Source organism: Aspergillus mulundensis (genome assembly GCF_003369625.1).
Source record: "Aspergillus mulundensis strain DSM 5745 chromosome Unknown scaffold_10, whole genome shotgun sequence".
Classification (NCBI taxonomy): Eukaryota; Fungi; Ascomycota; class Eurotiomycetes; order Eurotiales; family Aspergillaceae; genus Aspergillus; species Aspergillus mulundensis.
Window position 1 is genome coordinate 455772 of NW_020797898.1, and position 17050 is coordinate 472821.

General features: G+C 53.0%; 5 protein-coding genes across 5 annotated transcripts; 2 read left to right on the plus strand and 3 right to left on the minus strand.

Annotated features, from left to right (window-relative positions):
- Positions 1-241: 241 nt before the first annotated feature.
- Positions 242-4021, minus strand: DSM5745_08563 (ankyrin repeat domain-containing protein; the record flags this gene model as incomplete). The annotated part of the gene is made up of 2 exons (XM_026750579.1): positions 242-2294; positions 2349-4021. 2 exons carry the CDS (start codon positions 4019-4021, stop codon positions 242-244), a joined length of 3726 nt encoding a protein of 1241 aa, XP_026600592.1.
- A 330-nt stretch (positions 4022-4351) lies between these two features.
- On the minus strand, positions 4352-5935 carry DSM5745_08564 (uncharacterized protein; the record flags this gene model as incomplete). Its single annotated transcript, XM_026750580.1, has 1 exon — positions 4352-5935. The coding sequence occupies one exon, from the start codon at positions 5933-5935 to the stop codon at positions 4352-4354; it is 1584 nt and encodes a 527-aa protein (XP_026600593.1).
- Positions 5936-6069: 134 nt separating this feature from the next.
- Positions 6070-8855, plus strand: DSM5745_08565 (DUF2264 domain-containing protein; the record flags this gene model as incomplete). Its single annotated transcript, XM_026750581.1, has 3 exons — positions 6070-7147; positions 7203-8498; positions 8662-8855. 3 exons carry the CDS (start codon positions 6070-6072, stop codon positions 8853-8855), a joined length of 2568 nt encoding a protein of 855 aa, XP_026600594.1.
- Positions 8856-8975: 120 nt separating this feature from the next.
- Positions 8976-10852, plus strand: DSM5745_08566 (uncharacterized protein; the record flags this gene model as incomplete). Its single annotated transcript, XM_026750582.1, has 5 exons — positions 8976-9255; positions 9308-10007; positions 10067-10323; positions 10376-10491; positions 10541-10852. 5 exons carry the CDS (start codon positions 8976-8978, stop codon positions 10850-10852), a joined length of 1665 nt encoding a protein of 554 aa, XP_026600595.1.
- A 4188-nt stretch (positions 10853-15040) lies between these two features.
- Positions 15041-16559, minus strand: DSM5745_08567 (glycoside hydrolase family 76 protein; the record flags this gene model as incomplete). The annotated part of the gene is made up of 4 exons (XM_026750583.1): positions 15041-15625; positions 15671-16120; positions 16177-16421; positions 16481-16559. The coding sequence occupies 4 exons, from the start codon at positions 16557-16559 to the stop codon at positions 15041-15043; spliced, it is 1359 nt and encodes a 452-aa protein (XP_026600596.1).
- Between the last annotated feature and the right edge of the window lie 491 nt (positions 16560-17050).

Sequence of the window (17050 nt, forward strand, 5' to 3'; positions counted from 1 at the left end):
ATTGGTTGGGATCTAATGGGTTAAAGCTCGGCGATATGGCCAGGGCACGGGGGTGAGGTGTTGTTACCTAGTAGTAGTGAGGTTGGGTGCACCCTCTGTACACAAATAACGAAGTGGCGGTAGTTGTCAGGTGAATGAAAGAGCTATGGTACTCTAAGCGAAAAGCTGTATTCCGTGCCATCCTATCAGTTTCCATGAAGTAAATGCTGGCTCGATATGCAGAGCAGTCTGCCAAGTTATCCTAATGGGCGCTTGACTGTAACTCGGCTTCTTTATCCTTGATCATATCACAGATATAATCGTGACCTTTACTTGCTAGGGACAGCGGCGTGTCACCTCTCGAGTCCACTACTTGCAAATCTGCACCTTGATCAAGTAGTAACCTGACCATCCCGGAATAATTTCGATTAACCGCAACATGTAGTGCCGTGCCATCGGGCTCGGTCACCATATTCACATCAGCGCCCTTATCCAGGAGTATTTCTGCCAAAGGTTCGTTGCTATTATCAGCTGCTGACTGCAATGGTGTATGGCCATAGCGATTGATTGAGTCTGTGCGTGCACCGTGATCAATCAGGATTCTTGCAATTGCTGCACTCTTTTCTTCGCCTGAAGTCCCTGGTGCTGTGGGTGCGTCGTCGTCAGGCGGTGCTTTTTCTTGAGCATTCTGGTAGATGTCTTTCCCCTTTTTTGATACATTGTAGGCCCATTCTGCCATCTGGGATTTCAATCCTGCACAGTGGAGGGGTGTGGAATGGTCCATGTTCACCAAATCAACTTCGGCGCCTTTATGAAGCAGCATCTTGACCATTTTCACATACCCTGCAGCAGCTGCTATGTGCAATGGGGTTGACTCGGTAGAGTCTCGCGCGTTTATGTCTGCGCCTTCGTCAAGGAGGCGCTCTGCAATGGCGACGCAGTTGGCATGAACTGCCAACAGAAGCGGGTTATAGTCGATGCAGGTGTTTGTGACACCCAATAAAGTCTCCAGCACATGTATATTCTCAGTTCTAGACGCAAGCGCTATGTCCATGGCGTCTGGAACAACACCACACTGGAGTAGTACATTGACTGTTGCGGCACTTTTGCTTTGTATAGCGTTGGGCAACGACGTTCGATGCCATTTATCAGCATGCTGTCTCTCCAAGTCAGGCGATAATTCCAGGAGTCCTGAGACAATATCAGGCCAGCCATGACCAGCGGCTTGAAGCAGTGCTTCGATTGTCTGCTCAGCCTCCCCCCGTACTAGTTCCAAATGCGTCAGCTCGACCAGAGCAGTCACCAGGTCCTTGGCCTCGATCGCAGCGAGGAGCTTACCGCGGTCGTGGATGCGTGGCCGAGGAATGTATCTGTGCGCAACTTCGGTATATGCTATAATCATGTCTTTTGTTGACCCATATAGGCTGCCAGCCTCCCCGTGAAGCCACTCGATGCCGTCCAGCCCAAACTGTCTCGTCTCTGGCTCGCGCAAGGCGTGTCGGTATAGCTCAGCCAGAGCAGCTACTGGTTTATCGATCAGTTTTTCGCTCCAACACGACTTTTCCAAGGCCCATTTCAAGACGGATTCAGCCTCCTCCAGTTGACCCCGCCGTTTATGGCGGGCCACGTTTTTGATTGCTGCGTCTACCGCACATTTTGGAGGAGAGCCCTTCATCCGTGGTAACAACGCAGTGAGAATGCAAAGGAAGGCATCATTCTCGGACCCCAATTGATTGTCCGTAAATGTCTCGGCAAGTGATGTTACCAGATGGTTTTTCAGGTAAAAGCCCTCCGTTTCTTTGAGGGCAATGTCAACAGTTCCGATGTCCTGGACAACCTTGAGAATACTGCTGACGAATGTTCCAAACACCTCATGCACAGAGCTTGAGAGAAGGGATCCCTCTAGCTCAATGGCCGCCAAACGAAGTGTTTGTGGTCCTACTCCCGGGTATTTCGTTCCGTACCAGCCCCATAGGCGCCGGTAATTCCAGGGGCTCGTGGCATTGTAGTCGTCTGGGCGTACTGGAAATAGATCACCACCTGATAAGCTGTTATCGTCCTCCACTTTCCAGACCGTATTTGGGTTTGCTTGCTCAAGATTGTCACACTGAGCAAGGTAATCATGAACAAATCTGGAGGAGCCGAGCGTATGCCACAATCGGAAATCATTTACTGCTTTTACCCATGGAAATTGACGCTGTTCTGTCCGCTTGTGAGCGGGGATGATATGGTATCGTTTTCCAAGCATAACAGGATCAGGGTTTAATGCCCAAGTCCATAGGCCTAGAACACTTTCTAGCTGAATTGATGTGGTCCTGTACCTATCTTCCCTGCTCATTGTGTCTTCCTATTTATTTTCTCTTGAGAACTGAATCGACGCCATATGAGTTCGAGCCACATCTCGCGCAGGACCCGATACTTGGCACTGGAAGGTCCAATTTAGTTCATCAATCTGTCGCCATGCTTCATGGACCTTAGCACTCTTATTGTAAACCATGGTAATGGCTGACCACATAGCCGAGCCCAGCTGTCGTGCGGCGTGTCGTCCGTTGACCATTTCATCGTCAAAGAGTTCCGAGGCTTTCTGGAGCCCCCACCCCGACGTAGTGAGATCCGCCAGTCGCGTGCGAAGTCTCATGATTTCAAAGCCGGGATTGCCTTCAGTATGACGATTCCAGGTGATTCCTGTTCCTCTATACTGAGCGCTATTGAATGTCCAGGCCAGATGCATAGCGGGTGATGTCGATTGGAGGGCCACATTGTCGGTCAGGATTGGGGTGTTTGGCCTACTCCCTGCCAGTTCCTGGCCGATGCGCAGTGCAAGCCAGTCGAGCTCGTGGCCGTGGATGGTTTGTTGATTAGGGTAACCGGCAAGAGCGTTGGCTTTTGGATCTAGCCTTTGCATACGAAGGAATGCCCGAGCGAGGCTCATGATCATCACAGTCCCCAGCTGTGCCACTGCAACTGCAGCATGGACGGCTCGAAGCCCTGTGAACTGGAGAACGAAACCCGACACTGTGATGCCAACTGCGAGCCATACAACATACTTATTGGACTCGGGCACATCTCTCTTCCGTGATATAGTGTATTGCGAGACCCCACCCATCAATTCACTGGTATCGGCGCAGGCGAATGCATCAAATGTTTGGTCCCCAATGGTTTGTCCTCCAGGTTGAAGCCAGAATATCGAGGACTCATCTTTTTCTGTTTTGGACCGCACTTCTCCATCAGGCGCGTCTTCTGCTTCAGGTTTCTTGTACCACACTTCCTCGTCGGTGCTCTCGCCCACCAGAAAGGCGCAAATGAACATGCCACCAGACACGAGCAGTGTACCTATAATAACAAGTGGGCAGGCGTAAGGCTCTGTAGGGCTGTCATTTGTTCCCCATCTCAAGTAGTATGTCGCAATACTCGCGAAGACCAAGACGCCGCACTGCAGGACAAGGCCAGCTGTAGCCACAATCCAGAAGACCGCGGGATGCCGCTTCTTGATTCCAATGTTGAGTGACAAGTTCGGTGAAAAGGCTTCCTGCGGTGCAAGGACATCGTGGTCTGGCTCGCGGCGCTTCTTGCAATGCCAGTTCTCTGATTTTTCCACGTAGTCATGGAAGGTGTATATCCCGGCGCCGTAGTTTTTGAGGGCTGGATCGTAAACCACCTCGAGAATCTTAGGACGACCAAAAACGCGTGTGATGCCGCCATTATGGTATAGCTCGCAGACATCTCTGCTTGTCGAAGAGCACAGCTCAGCCTCAGCATGCCCCGATCCTTCCTGGGCGCGACCGATAAAGGCGCGTAGCGCGGGGCTGCCGCAGACTCGAATTGCCGAGACCAGGGCAGTCAGGATCCCCATGGGCGCCATCGCGAAGATAAAGTAGTCGAGATAAGTCGTGCTCTCGCTGAGATATTGCTTAGTGACTTGCTCTCCGAAGAGCGAGAGGAACGGGGCGAGATCGGTGGCCAAGTTGTTGGAGAAGTCATCCCAGCCCTGCGCGCTCGCGAGCGGGAGACTGATGACGACGGGGAGAAGGAGATTCAGCATATTGCGCTGCGTAACAACAGTGTTGCGGATTATGAGATGGACGGGAAGAGAGATCCATCGTGGAGATTTTCGGCTGAGTCTGAGAGATTTTTCGCTGACGCCAACTCATCCCACTTCGCTGCAGAGGAAAAAGCAAAGACATGGCAAACACCCCCCTCTCCTCCTCGGTCGCGCCTTCCCTTTATCCCTCTGCCCATTGGGCTGTCTACGTCTTGGGCATGCAGGCGCCTCTTCTGAGCCCTCCTTCCGACCTTCACGGCATCCTGGCAACACTTTTAGGATTATCTGTCTCAACCGGAACGCTGTTGTCTATATCATTAAGGCAGTTTATCATGCAAGCCCTAACTCCAGCAACCGATTCCCAAACTCTATAAGATAGTAATCCCCATACACAAGCCCATGGTTACTATACCGCCGTCTCGCATGCTGATTATTATTCGCAGTCCCGTTCTTCAAAATCGATTCGAATGTGCTGCCAGGCATGCCGTCCTCGACCTGCAGCTTAGCACCCTCCCCCACGAACTCAGCCTTCTCGGTTGCCAAACACAGATCGATCGTATCGCGGACAATTTTCACCGCGGCGTCTAGAAAGCGCCGAGCAAGGTCATCCTGGCCAATGGATATAAGCGCTTGGAAAAGCACAACCATCCCATTGGCTGCGATCACGCCCGCTGAAGAATCTCGCAGCGGCGAAGAAGGATCAACGGGTGCGTCGAAGTCCCAGAGCGGGACATGGCGGCCTATTGTCCTCTTTCTATCTCCATGACTGCCGTTAACTGGATGCCCAGAAAAATCGTCGGTCGTCGTCTCAACGCACGAAGGCGCCGTCGCCAGCCGGTGCAGGAAGTACTCTGCCGTCCCGCACGCAGCGTCCAGGAAGACATTCTCTTTCGTCCACATGTATGTCTGCGCATAGCCCAGTATTGCCCAAGCCTGACCGCGAGCCCAGGCTGAGTCGTTGTTGTATCCTTGCGCTGTCCAGCGCCATTTCAAATTCCCATCTACCGGATCGATATTTGCGACATGACACGTCGAGTAGAGCTGTCCTTTGTATCCGCCTTTCGGCACCGTGATCCCATTCTCTTCTCGCAGATGCGTTTGAAGTAGTGTCCGGGCATGCGTTTCTGCTATCGCTGCAAGTGAAGCATCTCCTGTATGGGCTGCAGCATAGAACAGGAGGTCCAGATTGCAGAGACTATCAATAATCACCAGTACATTTTGCGTTTGGTCTGTCACTGTGATCTCTTTCTTTACCAGAATGTCCCAGCTTCTTATTGCTCCGGCTGTCGAAACATATCTTGTCGCCAGACTTCGAACAGCCTGAGTGATTGACCGCATGCTCTGCTCATTTCCGAAAAGCTCCCAATCTCGCTTCAGTGCAGGCATAACGATGAACCCGATGTCATGGGTGTCAGTCCGGAAGGCCATACTATGTAGCGACTTTGACCACGCCTTACTTAAGGAGCGAAGTTCGCCTCGAACTCTCGATAGCTCAACACCAGGTCCAAAGGATACCTGTCGCGGGTGCTTGATGCACCGCTCCAGAAGGCCATACAAACTCCCAGGAAAGAACCCGCACGTCCAAAACTCCGGATCTCGAAACTCGTATCGACCGGCGGTTGGACCATCCTGGGGCACGGTTTCCGGATACGCAATCGGTACTCCACCTGGTGTGGTAAAGACGTTCGGGTCGTGAAGCGATGCAGATGCCGTTCGGAAGATCTTCGCTATTACATTCTCTTCGAAAAGTTCGGGTATGAGGTATCGAGCAACGGAACATTTGAAAGATGAGGCTGGGGTGTCTTCAGAATCTGAGATGGAGGTTATGCTCTCGGTCTTCCTCTTCTTCGGCATCGGTGACAGTGCATCAGACGAGGAGGATGTACTCGGTGTACATGATGTAAGGTCGTTCATGGTGAGAATATCAGATAGGTTCCAGTATCAGAGGTATGGTATAGAACAGCGGTCTATTGCTATTTCGCCGGATGTGCGGAAAAGTGGCTGATATCGCTGGATGTAACCGACTAAAAGGATACGGTGCATGCGCCATGGCCTCCTACCGTTATATCGTGACATCTCCCCCTCAGTGGCAGGATTCCCAAGTAACAGAGTATACAGAATCCGCCGCTGCCAACCCTCCGCAGTCCGTCGTGATTTCCCCGATGCTCCGACAAATCCCACCACTCAACGAAAGGCAGTTGGAGGCTGGCGTGGGGTCGGCTATCGTTATCCCGTTAGCCGACGACGGTCGTTTCTATCATCGATTGTTTCGATCATCGACTTTGGGGTGCTGGACACTGGTCGGAAACAACTGTCCACACCTACGTCGATGGCAACCAGCCACGATGCCCCCTCTGCCAGGTTTCAGCGATAATCCCTTCGCAACACGAGCGGATCTAGTCGTTGCTGCAAGGTCTCTTCTCTCTGCGCTTGAGCCGTACAAGAGCGCCTCGCGTGCACGAATAAAGCTGCCAGTTGCCACAGCGGCGGGCTTTGATGATACCGCCGCGCAGCTAGAAGGATTCGCCCGGCCATTATGGGTCGTCCCATACCTGTTTGACGAGCCATCAACTGGGAATCTCAATTTGGAATCATGGATGGAAGGTCTAAAGTCCGGGATAGACCCAGCTGGTCCAGAATACTGGGGCGACTTGGGAGACTTCGATCAACGCATGGTCGAGATGGAATCGATAGCCGTTGCGCTCCTGGCAAAGCCTGGTGTCTTTCACGATAGCATGGGCGTTGATCAAAGGAGAAATCTGGCTGCTTGGCTGCGCAAGATCAACGACCATGAAATGCCCCGCAATAACTGGCTCTGGTTCCGCGTATTTGTGAATCTCGCTCTAATCAGATCCCTCGGCGTCTCTCGCGATGCGCTCCAAGATCAGATAGAAGCCGATCTAAGAACACTCGACACATTCGAGATAGGCGAGGGATGGTCAAGCGACGGACTATGGGGCGACGAACGGAAACAGGCAGATTATTACTCGGGCAGCTTTGCGATTCAGTTCGCCCAGTTGCTCTATGTACGGTTTGCCAGCGACGAGGATCCGCAGAGAGCAGAGCGGTATCGTCAGTCGGCTAGAGAGTTTGGGAGTGTGTTCTGGCGGTATTTCGATCCTGACGGTATGCTCCATTCCCATTAAACCATCAAATTTATACGCTGATCGATTGATATCAGGCTCCGCCATCCCCTTCGGCCGCAGTCTAACCTACCGCTTCGCCTTCGCAGCCTTCTGGTCTGCAGCAGCATGCGCGGATATCCCCTTTCCTCCACCGTTAAACAGCCCGGGAACAATAAAAGGCCTTCTCCTCCGACATCTCCGATGGTGGTCAAAGCAGCACCACATCTTCAACACCGACGGAACCCTGAACATCGGCTACACATATCCAAACATGTACCTAGCTGAGAACTACAACTCGCCGCAGTCCGTCTACTGGTGTCTAAAGAGCTTCATTGTGATTATGCTCCCTGAGAACCATGAGTTCTGGAGTGTTCCAGAACTGCCTCACCCTTCTGCCTCAGTGACTGGAACCTCGACTGCGCTCGGAGAAGTGGAAGTCGTCTGGCCGCCCCGTCATATACTCTGCAATACGCCGGAGCACACCTACCTCCTCTCATCCGGCCAGATGACGAAGAAGGGACATAAAGCGCGCGAGGCGAAGTACGGGAAGTTTGCGTACTCATCTGCGCTTGGGTTTAGTGTGCCGTGTGGGACTCTGCTTGAGCAGGTTGCGCCCGATAGCACGCTTGCTGTGAGTTTTGATGGCGGTGAGAATTGGAGGGTTAGGGAGGCGCCTGTCGAGGAGAGGATCCTTGATATCGAGGTTTTGGGTCGCAATGTTGGAACTGTTCCGGGACTGTACAGTGCTTGGAAGCCCTGGAGCTTTATGGATTTCAGCATTGAGACCGTCTTGATTCCGTTGAGGGAGGTTTATCCGGGCTGGCATGTCAGGGTGCATAGGGTGAAAGGAGCAGACAAAATGCAAGGGCCATGGGAACGGATTCAATTAATTGACTCGGGCTTCGCTATTGATGCTGAGACGGCTTCTGGCAGGATTATCCCAAAAGTTCGGCGTGGCACCGCCAGTATTGAAGGACACTGCACGGTGGATTCTAGCTGTCTGATAACTTCTCGCGCTGGAGCAAGCGGAATCGTCGACTCAACAGCGGACACTGAGCTCGAGCTCTTAGCCTCAAGCAGCAGGGTGGACACGCAGGAAACTGTTAAGGCCAAATGCAGAGCGTTCTGTCTGAGGCCTGACCCCAACACCAACATTATCGCGTCGAGGACCTTTATACCGTCGGTACGTCATGAGATTGCGATTGAGAATCACGAGGGGGGTGATGGAGAGATCATGATTGTCTCTGGTGTCTTTGCTGTTGCAGCGTCTGCGGGGTTAGGGCATGAGGTTGTGTATGGCATGTGGATGAAGCGGCCGAAGCTGTCTATCAGAATAGTGGATGGAGAATTGGGTATAAGCGTATCATAAAGAATTGAAGCCGATCCACAGAATCTACTTTTCTCAGACCTTTCCTAATCATTGCCCGCCGTTGCCTTACTTTCACCTCTTTACGAGCTATAGCACACTGATCATGGATGTCTTACACTGGCCTTAATCTATGCTTTTGCTTCAAGGTCGAGTTCATTCAAGAGCTCGTATCCCCGGCCACCGATCATCCGGTCGTCGTTTAACCGACACTCAAGCCCCCGGAGGAAGATCGTCCGCAACCCACGCTCAATCCCCCGAGGCCGAGCGCATCCCTCGCGCTTCCAGATACCCCGCACTCCGCGTCAAGGGTCCGGGGTGGTGGGTTGCTCTAATCCAATGATATCCTGACGGCATGTCTATAAACGAGTCTATATAAGACCTGAGTCAATGGACATGTGCCTCAATCCCACTCCATCCTCCATCACTGCCCCCTACCCTACTTCCCAAGGAAACGGGCGCAATGACCGACCAAGTCGTCAAAGGCAAAACCAGCCTCGACCAGCCCATGGCCGTCGACGCATCCGCAAACCCAGCCTTCGAGGATGCGAAAGTCGCCGATACCGAACAGGCCACGGCAACCACTGATGCCGCCCCCAGCTCCGCAAACAAGCCCAAGCCCCGCTCGCTCTGGGTCGCCTGGCTGTACCTCTTCGACTGGTATCCGAGCCACTACTCGGCCCAGGAGCGGAAGCTCCTCTTCAAGCTGGACTGCGTGCTGCTGCCGCTTTGTTGTCTTGCGTGTGCGTCTCCTACCATACCCAGCAGACCCCTCACTAATAACGCAATGTGCAGACTTCATAAAATGGCTCGACCAAGTAAACATCAACAACGCGTACTCCTCGGGGATGAAAGAGGACCTGCAGCTCTACGGAAACGAGTACTCCCTCTTCGGCACCTTCTACAACATCGGCTACATGCTCTTCGAGATCCCCAGCATGATGGTCATGTCGCGGCCAAAGTTCGCGCGCTACTTCCTGCCCACAATGGAAGTGGCCTGGTCAATCCTAACATTCGCGCAATCGCGCCTCCGCAACGCCAACGATATCTACGGGCTGCGCTTCCTCCTCGGTGTCCTCGAAACCCCCGTCTCCAGCGGCACAATGTATATCCTCTCATCCTGGTACAGGGGCGACGAGCTCTTCAAGCGCGCTGGTGTCTGGTTCGTCAGCAGTAACATTGGCAGTTTCGCGGGTGGGTATCTCCAAGCTGCGGCGCATGAGACGCTCGATGGCGTGCATGGGATGGCGGGGTGGCGGTGGCTGTTTATCATCGATGGGTGTATTAGTTTGCCCATTGCTCTGGGGAGTTTCTTTTTCTTTCCTGGGTTGCCGCAGGGGCCGAAGGTTTGGTGGCTGACGGAGAAGGACCATGAGCTTTGTCGGGGGAGGATGAGGAGTGAGGGGGTGCGCGAGAGTCGGAAGATTGGGAAGCGCATGCTCAAGCGGGTTTTTACGCACTGGCATTTCTATGTCGCGGTTTTTACGTATATTTTGTGTGTCTCCCCACCCTTTTTGGAGGCAGCATTGGCTAATGGGGTTGGTTTGTGCGCAGCTTCCAGTGTACCTCCTACGTTGCTGGCCAGATGATCCTCTGGTTGAAGGACCAGGCGGATCGGTATGGGACCTGGACGGTCTCGCAGATCAATATGATCCCGACGGGCGTTCAAGCGGTCTCGGTCTTTGCGGGTGTGCTTGCTACATCGCTGGTCATGGTGTATCCGCCGTGGGCTGTTATGGGCGTCGTTGCGTCGGTGCTGCTCTTCTCGAATGTCTGTTTGCTTGTCTGGGATATCCCGCTTGGTTTGAAATGTGCGTCCCCCTTAGTCTTCCCTCGTTGCGTACCATGTTAACTGTTGGATAGTCACCGCATACTACCTCCTCGGCTTCACATCCTGCGTCACGCCCATCCTCTTCCCGTGGGTGAACATGGTTATGCGCGACGACTCGGAGGCAAGGGCGTTTACATCTGGTGCTATGGTGCGTTCTCCTTACCTCACGGCAGCTTACCACTAATGTAAACGTGTAGATGACATTCGGCTGGGTCTTCTTCAGCTTCTACCCGATCACGGTGTTCCCCGTCGTCGAGGCACCCAAGTGGCGGAAGGGGTATACCGTCAACACGGTGTTTGTGATCTGCTGGTGCACGCTCTTCATGCTCGGACAGTTCCTCTGGAGACGAGATGTCAAGGCGGGGAAATACAGTGTTGGCGAGTATGCTGTTAAGGAGAATGAGGATGGTGTGGATAAGCTGGGGAAGGATATGGAAAACCTGAATGACGGCAAAGGGGAGGGGCTGGAGCATGTCGAGGTTCTCGGCGCGAAGGACGGGAGGACCTAGGCTGTGCTGGGATTTGTTCATTGTTGCTATGTTCTAGTTGATTGCTGTGGGAAGGAATGGTGGGTTTTAAGGGTTTTCATCTCCTTGTTTAACTGCATTTATGATACGCCCATTCCTTGCGATCGTTCTCTGGGTACAGGCTCCAAGTGCACGGGTCAATGAGAATATATAGGGCCGACTGTGTTGCTTTTCCATACATAACCGTCGGACGGCACGCAGTGGATGTAGTGAGCTTGTGCAGGAGTCAGGGACTTTTATTTGGCCTTCACGGATAGCAGGACAGTAGGTATGGTTTGACCTTTTGTCGGGGGAGAATGGTTTTAAAGGAGCCCCAGGCACTTGGCAAGATGTAAAGACGAGGCCTGACGTGGAGACATACCTACAGCAGGGATAAAAAAACAAAAAGAAGATGGGATGCATCATCCGTGAATCGAACACGGGCCTCATCGATGGCAACGATGAATTCTACCACTAGACCAATGATGCTTCTTGTTGAAAATATCGCAGATTTAATAACTTGTAACCTTAAAACAAAAAAGCTACTATATTCTCAAACCCAGGTTGCCTTGCCAGCCCTAACTCTGTTGGCCTCCACTCCTCACTCCGGCGGTTGGAGCTTGTACTGGGAACGATTGAGTGACGATGACCTCCAGAGGTTTCAGGCGGTATATGGCGATAATGTTTTATAATGGTATGTCTAGCTAAATTACCCGATTTCAGCCTCTCAGGGAAGTAAGCGTTGGAGCGCACCATTTACGGATGTTTGTTGAGTCCAGTCAGTGTGCTATGCAGCTTCAGGGAGGGAGAGTCGCGATGGTTAACCCGGTCCTCGGGGTATATTTGATTCCGAGTGCGTCTCTGTGGGCGATTCTGTCGCGGTCTGTACCTGGGCCCCTGGGTTCCAAAGGTTTCCCTGAGCATCGCTGTGCTTCGTCTCGGCCATTGCAGCATGGTTGCGCGTCAATCGATTGTATCGTCTACGTATGTTATGGGACCCGTGGATCTTATTTCCCCTGTGGCCTGTGGCCAAAATGTGAGCTCACTGTTCCTATCCAGCGGTCTGCTAGGTTAGTACCAACGAAGCAGGCGGGGGCACCAATTCTGCGGTGTCCGTGGTGTTTACGGGGGCGCTGTTCTCATTCGCAGGGGGCGCCCCGCTGTGCTACAGGACTACGATAGTCATTCCTGTTAAACCTGGGCGGTTGTTGGTGGATATTATCGCGGGCAGGCGAGTATCGAGCTGTGTCCATTCTGTGCGCTGGAGTAACGTCTATCCTGGCATTTTCCCTGGAAATGTCCCTGTGCTTAGGGCATGCACGAGAAGACCTCGGGACGCAGCCGAGTAAAATATATAACTGCACCAGCAATGCAACAAGCAGAGTATGTTATGAGAAAGCGTCCAACAACATTTATGGATGCAAAGAACAGTGATTATATTAAGCAGTCAATAATCCGCACATATATACCTAAGATTAACTCCAGGCGCGTGAAAGACGTTGGGCAGGGTGATGAGAACCTCGCAAGTTGCTTTGACTTTGGGTAATATGTTCAAGGTGATAATGGCGTTATTTGGCGCGATTATATATCAACAGGCAAGGTGGCCGAGCGGTCTAAGGCGCGCGGTTAAGGTATCTTATCAGAACCTCTTCTTGATCTCATCAAGTTTCCGCGTCATTAATTTGGCGTGGGTTCGAATCCCACCCTTGTCATCTTTTTTTGCTTCTTATTCACAGTCCCTCTCTCTTACTTGCTGTGATTCAACAACACCATCATACATATATACAACCGGACTGGATTCTCTCTTCTTTTCTATCAACTTCTGATCAATTAAGCATGCAATCAATTCAACTTGGGGAAGCAGCTTATGTATCCAGCTTGCGGGCCATGTCGATCAGACCCAGACATATCGTGCAACAATCAAACAAACTTTTATTTCCGGTGGCTAGGATTCACCTTTGCTGACCATAATTTGTCTCCATGGCAAGGTGGCCGAGTGGTTAAGGCGCTGTGTTTAGGTCAGTAACGCTCGTTGGCTGATACCAGTCAGTGGGTGCTGCCGTTCCGCAGTGGGAAACCTCGCGAGTTCGAATCTCGTCCTTGTCAATTCCTTTGATCTTTTTTTTGCAATCGAGCAACTGCCCACTCCCAACACTCAGTTCTCCCCGCCGGCATCTACCTATAGTCGGACGTACATACATAGTAAGTGTTGTCATACTACCTCAGACAGATCAATTCCCGGACGGTAACCGCCATGGCCCTCACAACGGGTATCCCCTGCGCCCCAAATTCCAACATTGACGCCCGATCCATGAGCCACGATCAAAGCACTTTCAGCTTCAAGCAACAGGAGCCCGGTACCCTATCCGTATGTACCGGCACCAACAGTGTAAAAACCTTTCTAAAAGAATCAACGAGCCTCTCCTACCAACGCCCTAGCCGCCGCCCATCCACCACTGACAGCTGGGACTCCGCCACCGCGACCCCCGGCCTAACCGCCGCGGTCCTTGGCGCCCTACCTACCTACCCTACCCTACCTAGCATCGCTGCGCCGCACACTCTGCCTAGAGGCTCGGAACCAGGGCCTGCGGTTAGCATTGAAATGCAAGACACTCCTGTCCAGCCATCGCGCAGGCCCCCGCGTCACACGAAACCATGTGCTACGCAGTGTGTCCGTATGAAACGGATGATATGCACACTGCCACTGCCACCACCCTTAGCTAGGATGGGGGAACTTGTTGGTTCCGGGTTCCCTCCCAATGGTTCTTTCCTAAACATAGACCCGACCATAGCCATGGCCCTGGGCGGTTAGGGGAAGGGTGTTTTACTAGCCGCCCGGGCTGCGCTGCGCTGTGTTGTGCTGCCACCGGGATGGATGGGGCGTCTGTGGTTTTCTTGTATGAGGCCGGGGAGGTATTTAATAAGGGTTTGCGCTGGCGGATTTATGAGCAGTCGTTCAGGAATATCTTATCCTTTTGCTGTGCGCTTTGCATCTCATACTATTGTTTCGAGAGTTCAGATCAGGAAATATCTTACACTTTCGCGGTTGAGTCTGAGACTCCCTTGAGCCCTAATCCAAAGGCAACTACAGTCAGTACCCAAGACTGCACTGCGACGAGACCCAGACTCTACAATTACGCCAAAACCGCCACATCCTGACCCCTTGTAACCTCGAAAACCCAGACACAATGCAACTCGTCCCAGCCATCCTCCGCGCCGTCCAGGTCCGTCCTACCCCAGCCATACCCCCCAACTCAATCCACCATCTCACCTCACCAACTCAATCTCCCACCCTCATTCCACTCTAATCAACATCCAGGCCATCCCCGCCCTAATCGTCCTCGCAATCTCCATCTCCCTCGCGCGCGGGCAAGCACCAAACTCGCAATCCGTGCCCGCGGCAACAGGCTACGCCGCGTTCTGCGGGGCCTTCGGGCTCCTGGCGTCCCTAGTGGGCGTGGCATCGCTATTCGTCTCGGCGCTTGAAGGAATAATCACGACCGCGCTGGATGCGTTGTCTGCTGTGACGATGTTGGCGGGTGGGATTGTATGTTCATCCTTCCCTTTCACCTCTTCCCCCCTCTATCTTTGATTTGTTAATGGTTGGTTGTTAATGCGCGCAGGCGTACGCCGTCCTCCTCCGACACGTAGACTGCGAGAATGCGTCGAGAAGCCCAGCGACGCAGTCGAATGTTCTGCTGAGTGGGGGGTGCAGGGGGTCTGGCAAGGATATGGTGTGTAGGTATGCGGGGTTGGAGAATGCGGGGGCGCTGAAGAGCAGGTGTATCTCTGCGAAGGCGGATAGTGCGTTTATGTTTATTGCTTGTGTTGCTTGTTTGGGGGTTATTGGGTGGGGGTTCTTTAGGAGGGGTGGGAAGGGGGGTGTTAGTTATGCTTAGTGGGAATTGGTATAGCTGTTGGTCGGAAGGGGGTATGTAGAGCTCTGGTTGGGAGCTTGGGTTGGAGATCAGTGGTGGTAGCATTAGTAGCCAGGATATAGGATAACCATGACCGATAGCAACTTGTTGACAAAAGGGAGCCGAGAATAGCAGCGCCGAAAATATGATTGACTAGCTAACCCTAACAATTATCCAGAAGAATGGTATTCACAAGGTCCGAAATACTCCGCCCGAACGGTTTACTGAATATACAAGAAGGCTGAGAAGCAAGAAGCGAAAGTAAAAAAAGCTATTAGAGTCCCTCGCCGAGGACCATCCACGCAATCATACCACCCCAGAGGCCAACAAAAGCGACCGTCAGAATGCCGGCGCCCGCTCGATCGCCAGTAGTAACCGGCTTCGTCTCGCCGCTGTTACCGCTGCTGTCACCAGTACCGGCATTCACATTACTCGTACTGTTTCCGCCGGTCTTTGATGTCAGAGGGGGAGTCGGCTTTTCGGAAACGAGTACGGACGAAAGGATGTCGGTCGCGATGATTTGCTGTTCCATGCCGATAGAACCATCCCAGCTGGAGTTGTACCATATAACGCCGCAGGTGTTGTTGCCAGCTCCACTGCAGGCGAGGGCCGCTGCTTGGGCGGACGTTTGAAGTTTGGTGTAGATGCGGTCATACGTTTCGGGGACGATCAGACCGACGAATGTGATCCATGTCGAGACAATGCCCTTGAAGAGGATTTCGTTGTAGTTGCAAAGTCCGCTCGGTTCGCACAGATATTCGGAGAAGATTTTACCGCCGCCGTACTGCTCAGGGAAGAACTCGTCGAGGAGCTTGCCGAGGAGACCGTTGACGACCGTTTTCCATTCGGCTTTCTCAGTCTGGGACAGTTAGCTTGGGGATAACATCGGAGACGGAGGACGAACGTAGTTGTACATATAGGCCGCGCCCATGAGGAACGCGCCATAGTTGTAAGACCACTGATTGTTTCCCTGCGTCGTGCACCCGTTGTTGATATCGGTCGAATCGGCGACGTTCCATGTCTTGTTATTGACTAGCGGCGAGGAAACCGCCCAGTCCCAGACCATCTGAGCCGACTCAGCGTAGGTATCGTTGGTAGTATAGCGAGCGAGACGGGCGGCGAGTTGGAAGAGACCGGCGTTGGAGATCGAGTTCTTCATGGCGTAACCAGCCTGGTACGGGAACATCTGCCATCGCAAACCACCGCCGCAGTTCTGCGTATCCCAAGCCCTGATCTGCGTATTGTACACACCCTGTGCGAGCGACAGCCACGAGTATCCGTCTTCGTCTTCGGGGAAACCGATTTCGGCGGCGAGCATGGCGGCGGCGCCCCAGAAAAACTGGTCATCGTATCCCTGACCGGTCAGCATTGAATTGAGGAGAGTAAAGGGGGTGGCACGGGAGAACGTACTAGGTAACTGCTGTAATTGGCGGGCAGATAATCACCGTCGCCCGCCTGGTGTTGCATCCCCTGAGTGATCAGGCTATTGTACTGGTCGTCGCCGGTGTAGTAGTAGTAGAGCATCAGGCTCATAAACAAAGCGCTTCCCTCCCACCATTTCTCCGGGAAAGCACCGGGATTCCCGCCGGTCTCGTTACCGGAATACCATAGCAGCGATCCGTAAGCGGTTTTGGAAGCGGCTTCCTTGATGGAATCTAGCGAGGAATGCGGGTTAGAATGAGGCGTCGCGGGGAATTCAAGGTCGGCAACGCACCTGGATCGTTCAGCTGAATCTGAAGCGCGGAAATGCGACCGAGCGAGGCCAGGAGGAGCCCCAGGACCGCGAGACGCATGGTGTTGTGAGATGAGTGAGAGGCAGAAAGTCGCAGGCTCCCGAGAAAGAGCGACGGGCGCCAAGGGACGCTCATTTCTTAGTCGGCTGAGTCAGCGCCGGATGCGGGCTGTGAGTGGCCGCCATTTTTAGCTGATTCGTAAGAAGCTTTTTGCCAGTGCTTAAGCCTTACGTCACCTCCCGTCCACGCTTGGCACTTCCAGGCACTCCCTTTTCCCTGTGGTTACACTTGACAGTGTGCCATCATGGCAATGTCGACAGTACGACTACGGAGCAATTACTGCATCAACTACATCGGCATCAGTCCCTGACTCTGGAGTCCGGACTCCTGATCGATCGGTGGGGTCAGTTTGAAACGCGTCGGAAAGCAGTGGAGAAAGACTCGTGGCCCTTGCGGACCACTTGCAGTGCCCCTCCGCAGGATTCGGAATTCGAATACGATCGAGACTGCCAAGAAGCACAACAGATGGAAGGACATCGCTAGTAGCGGTA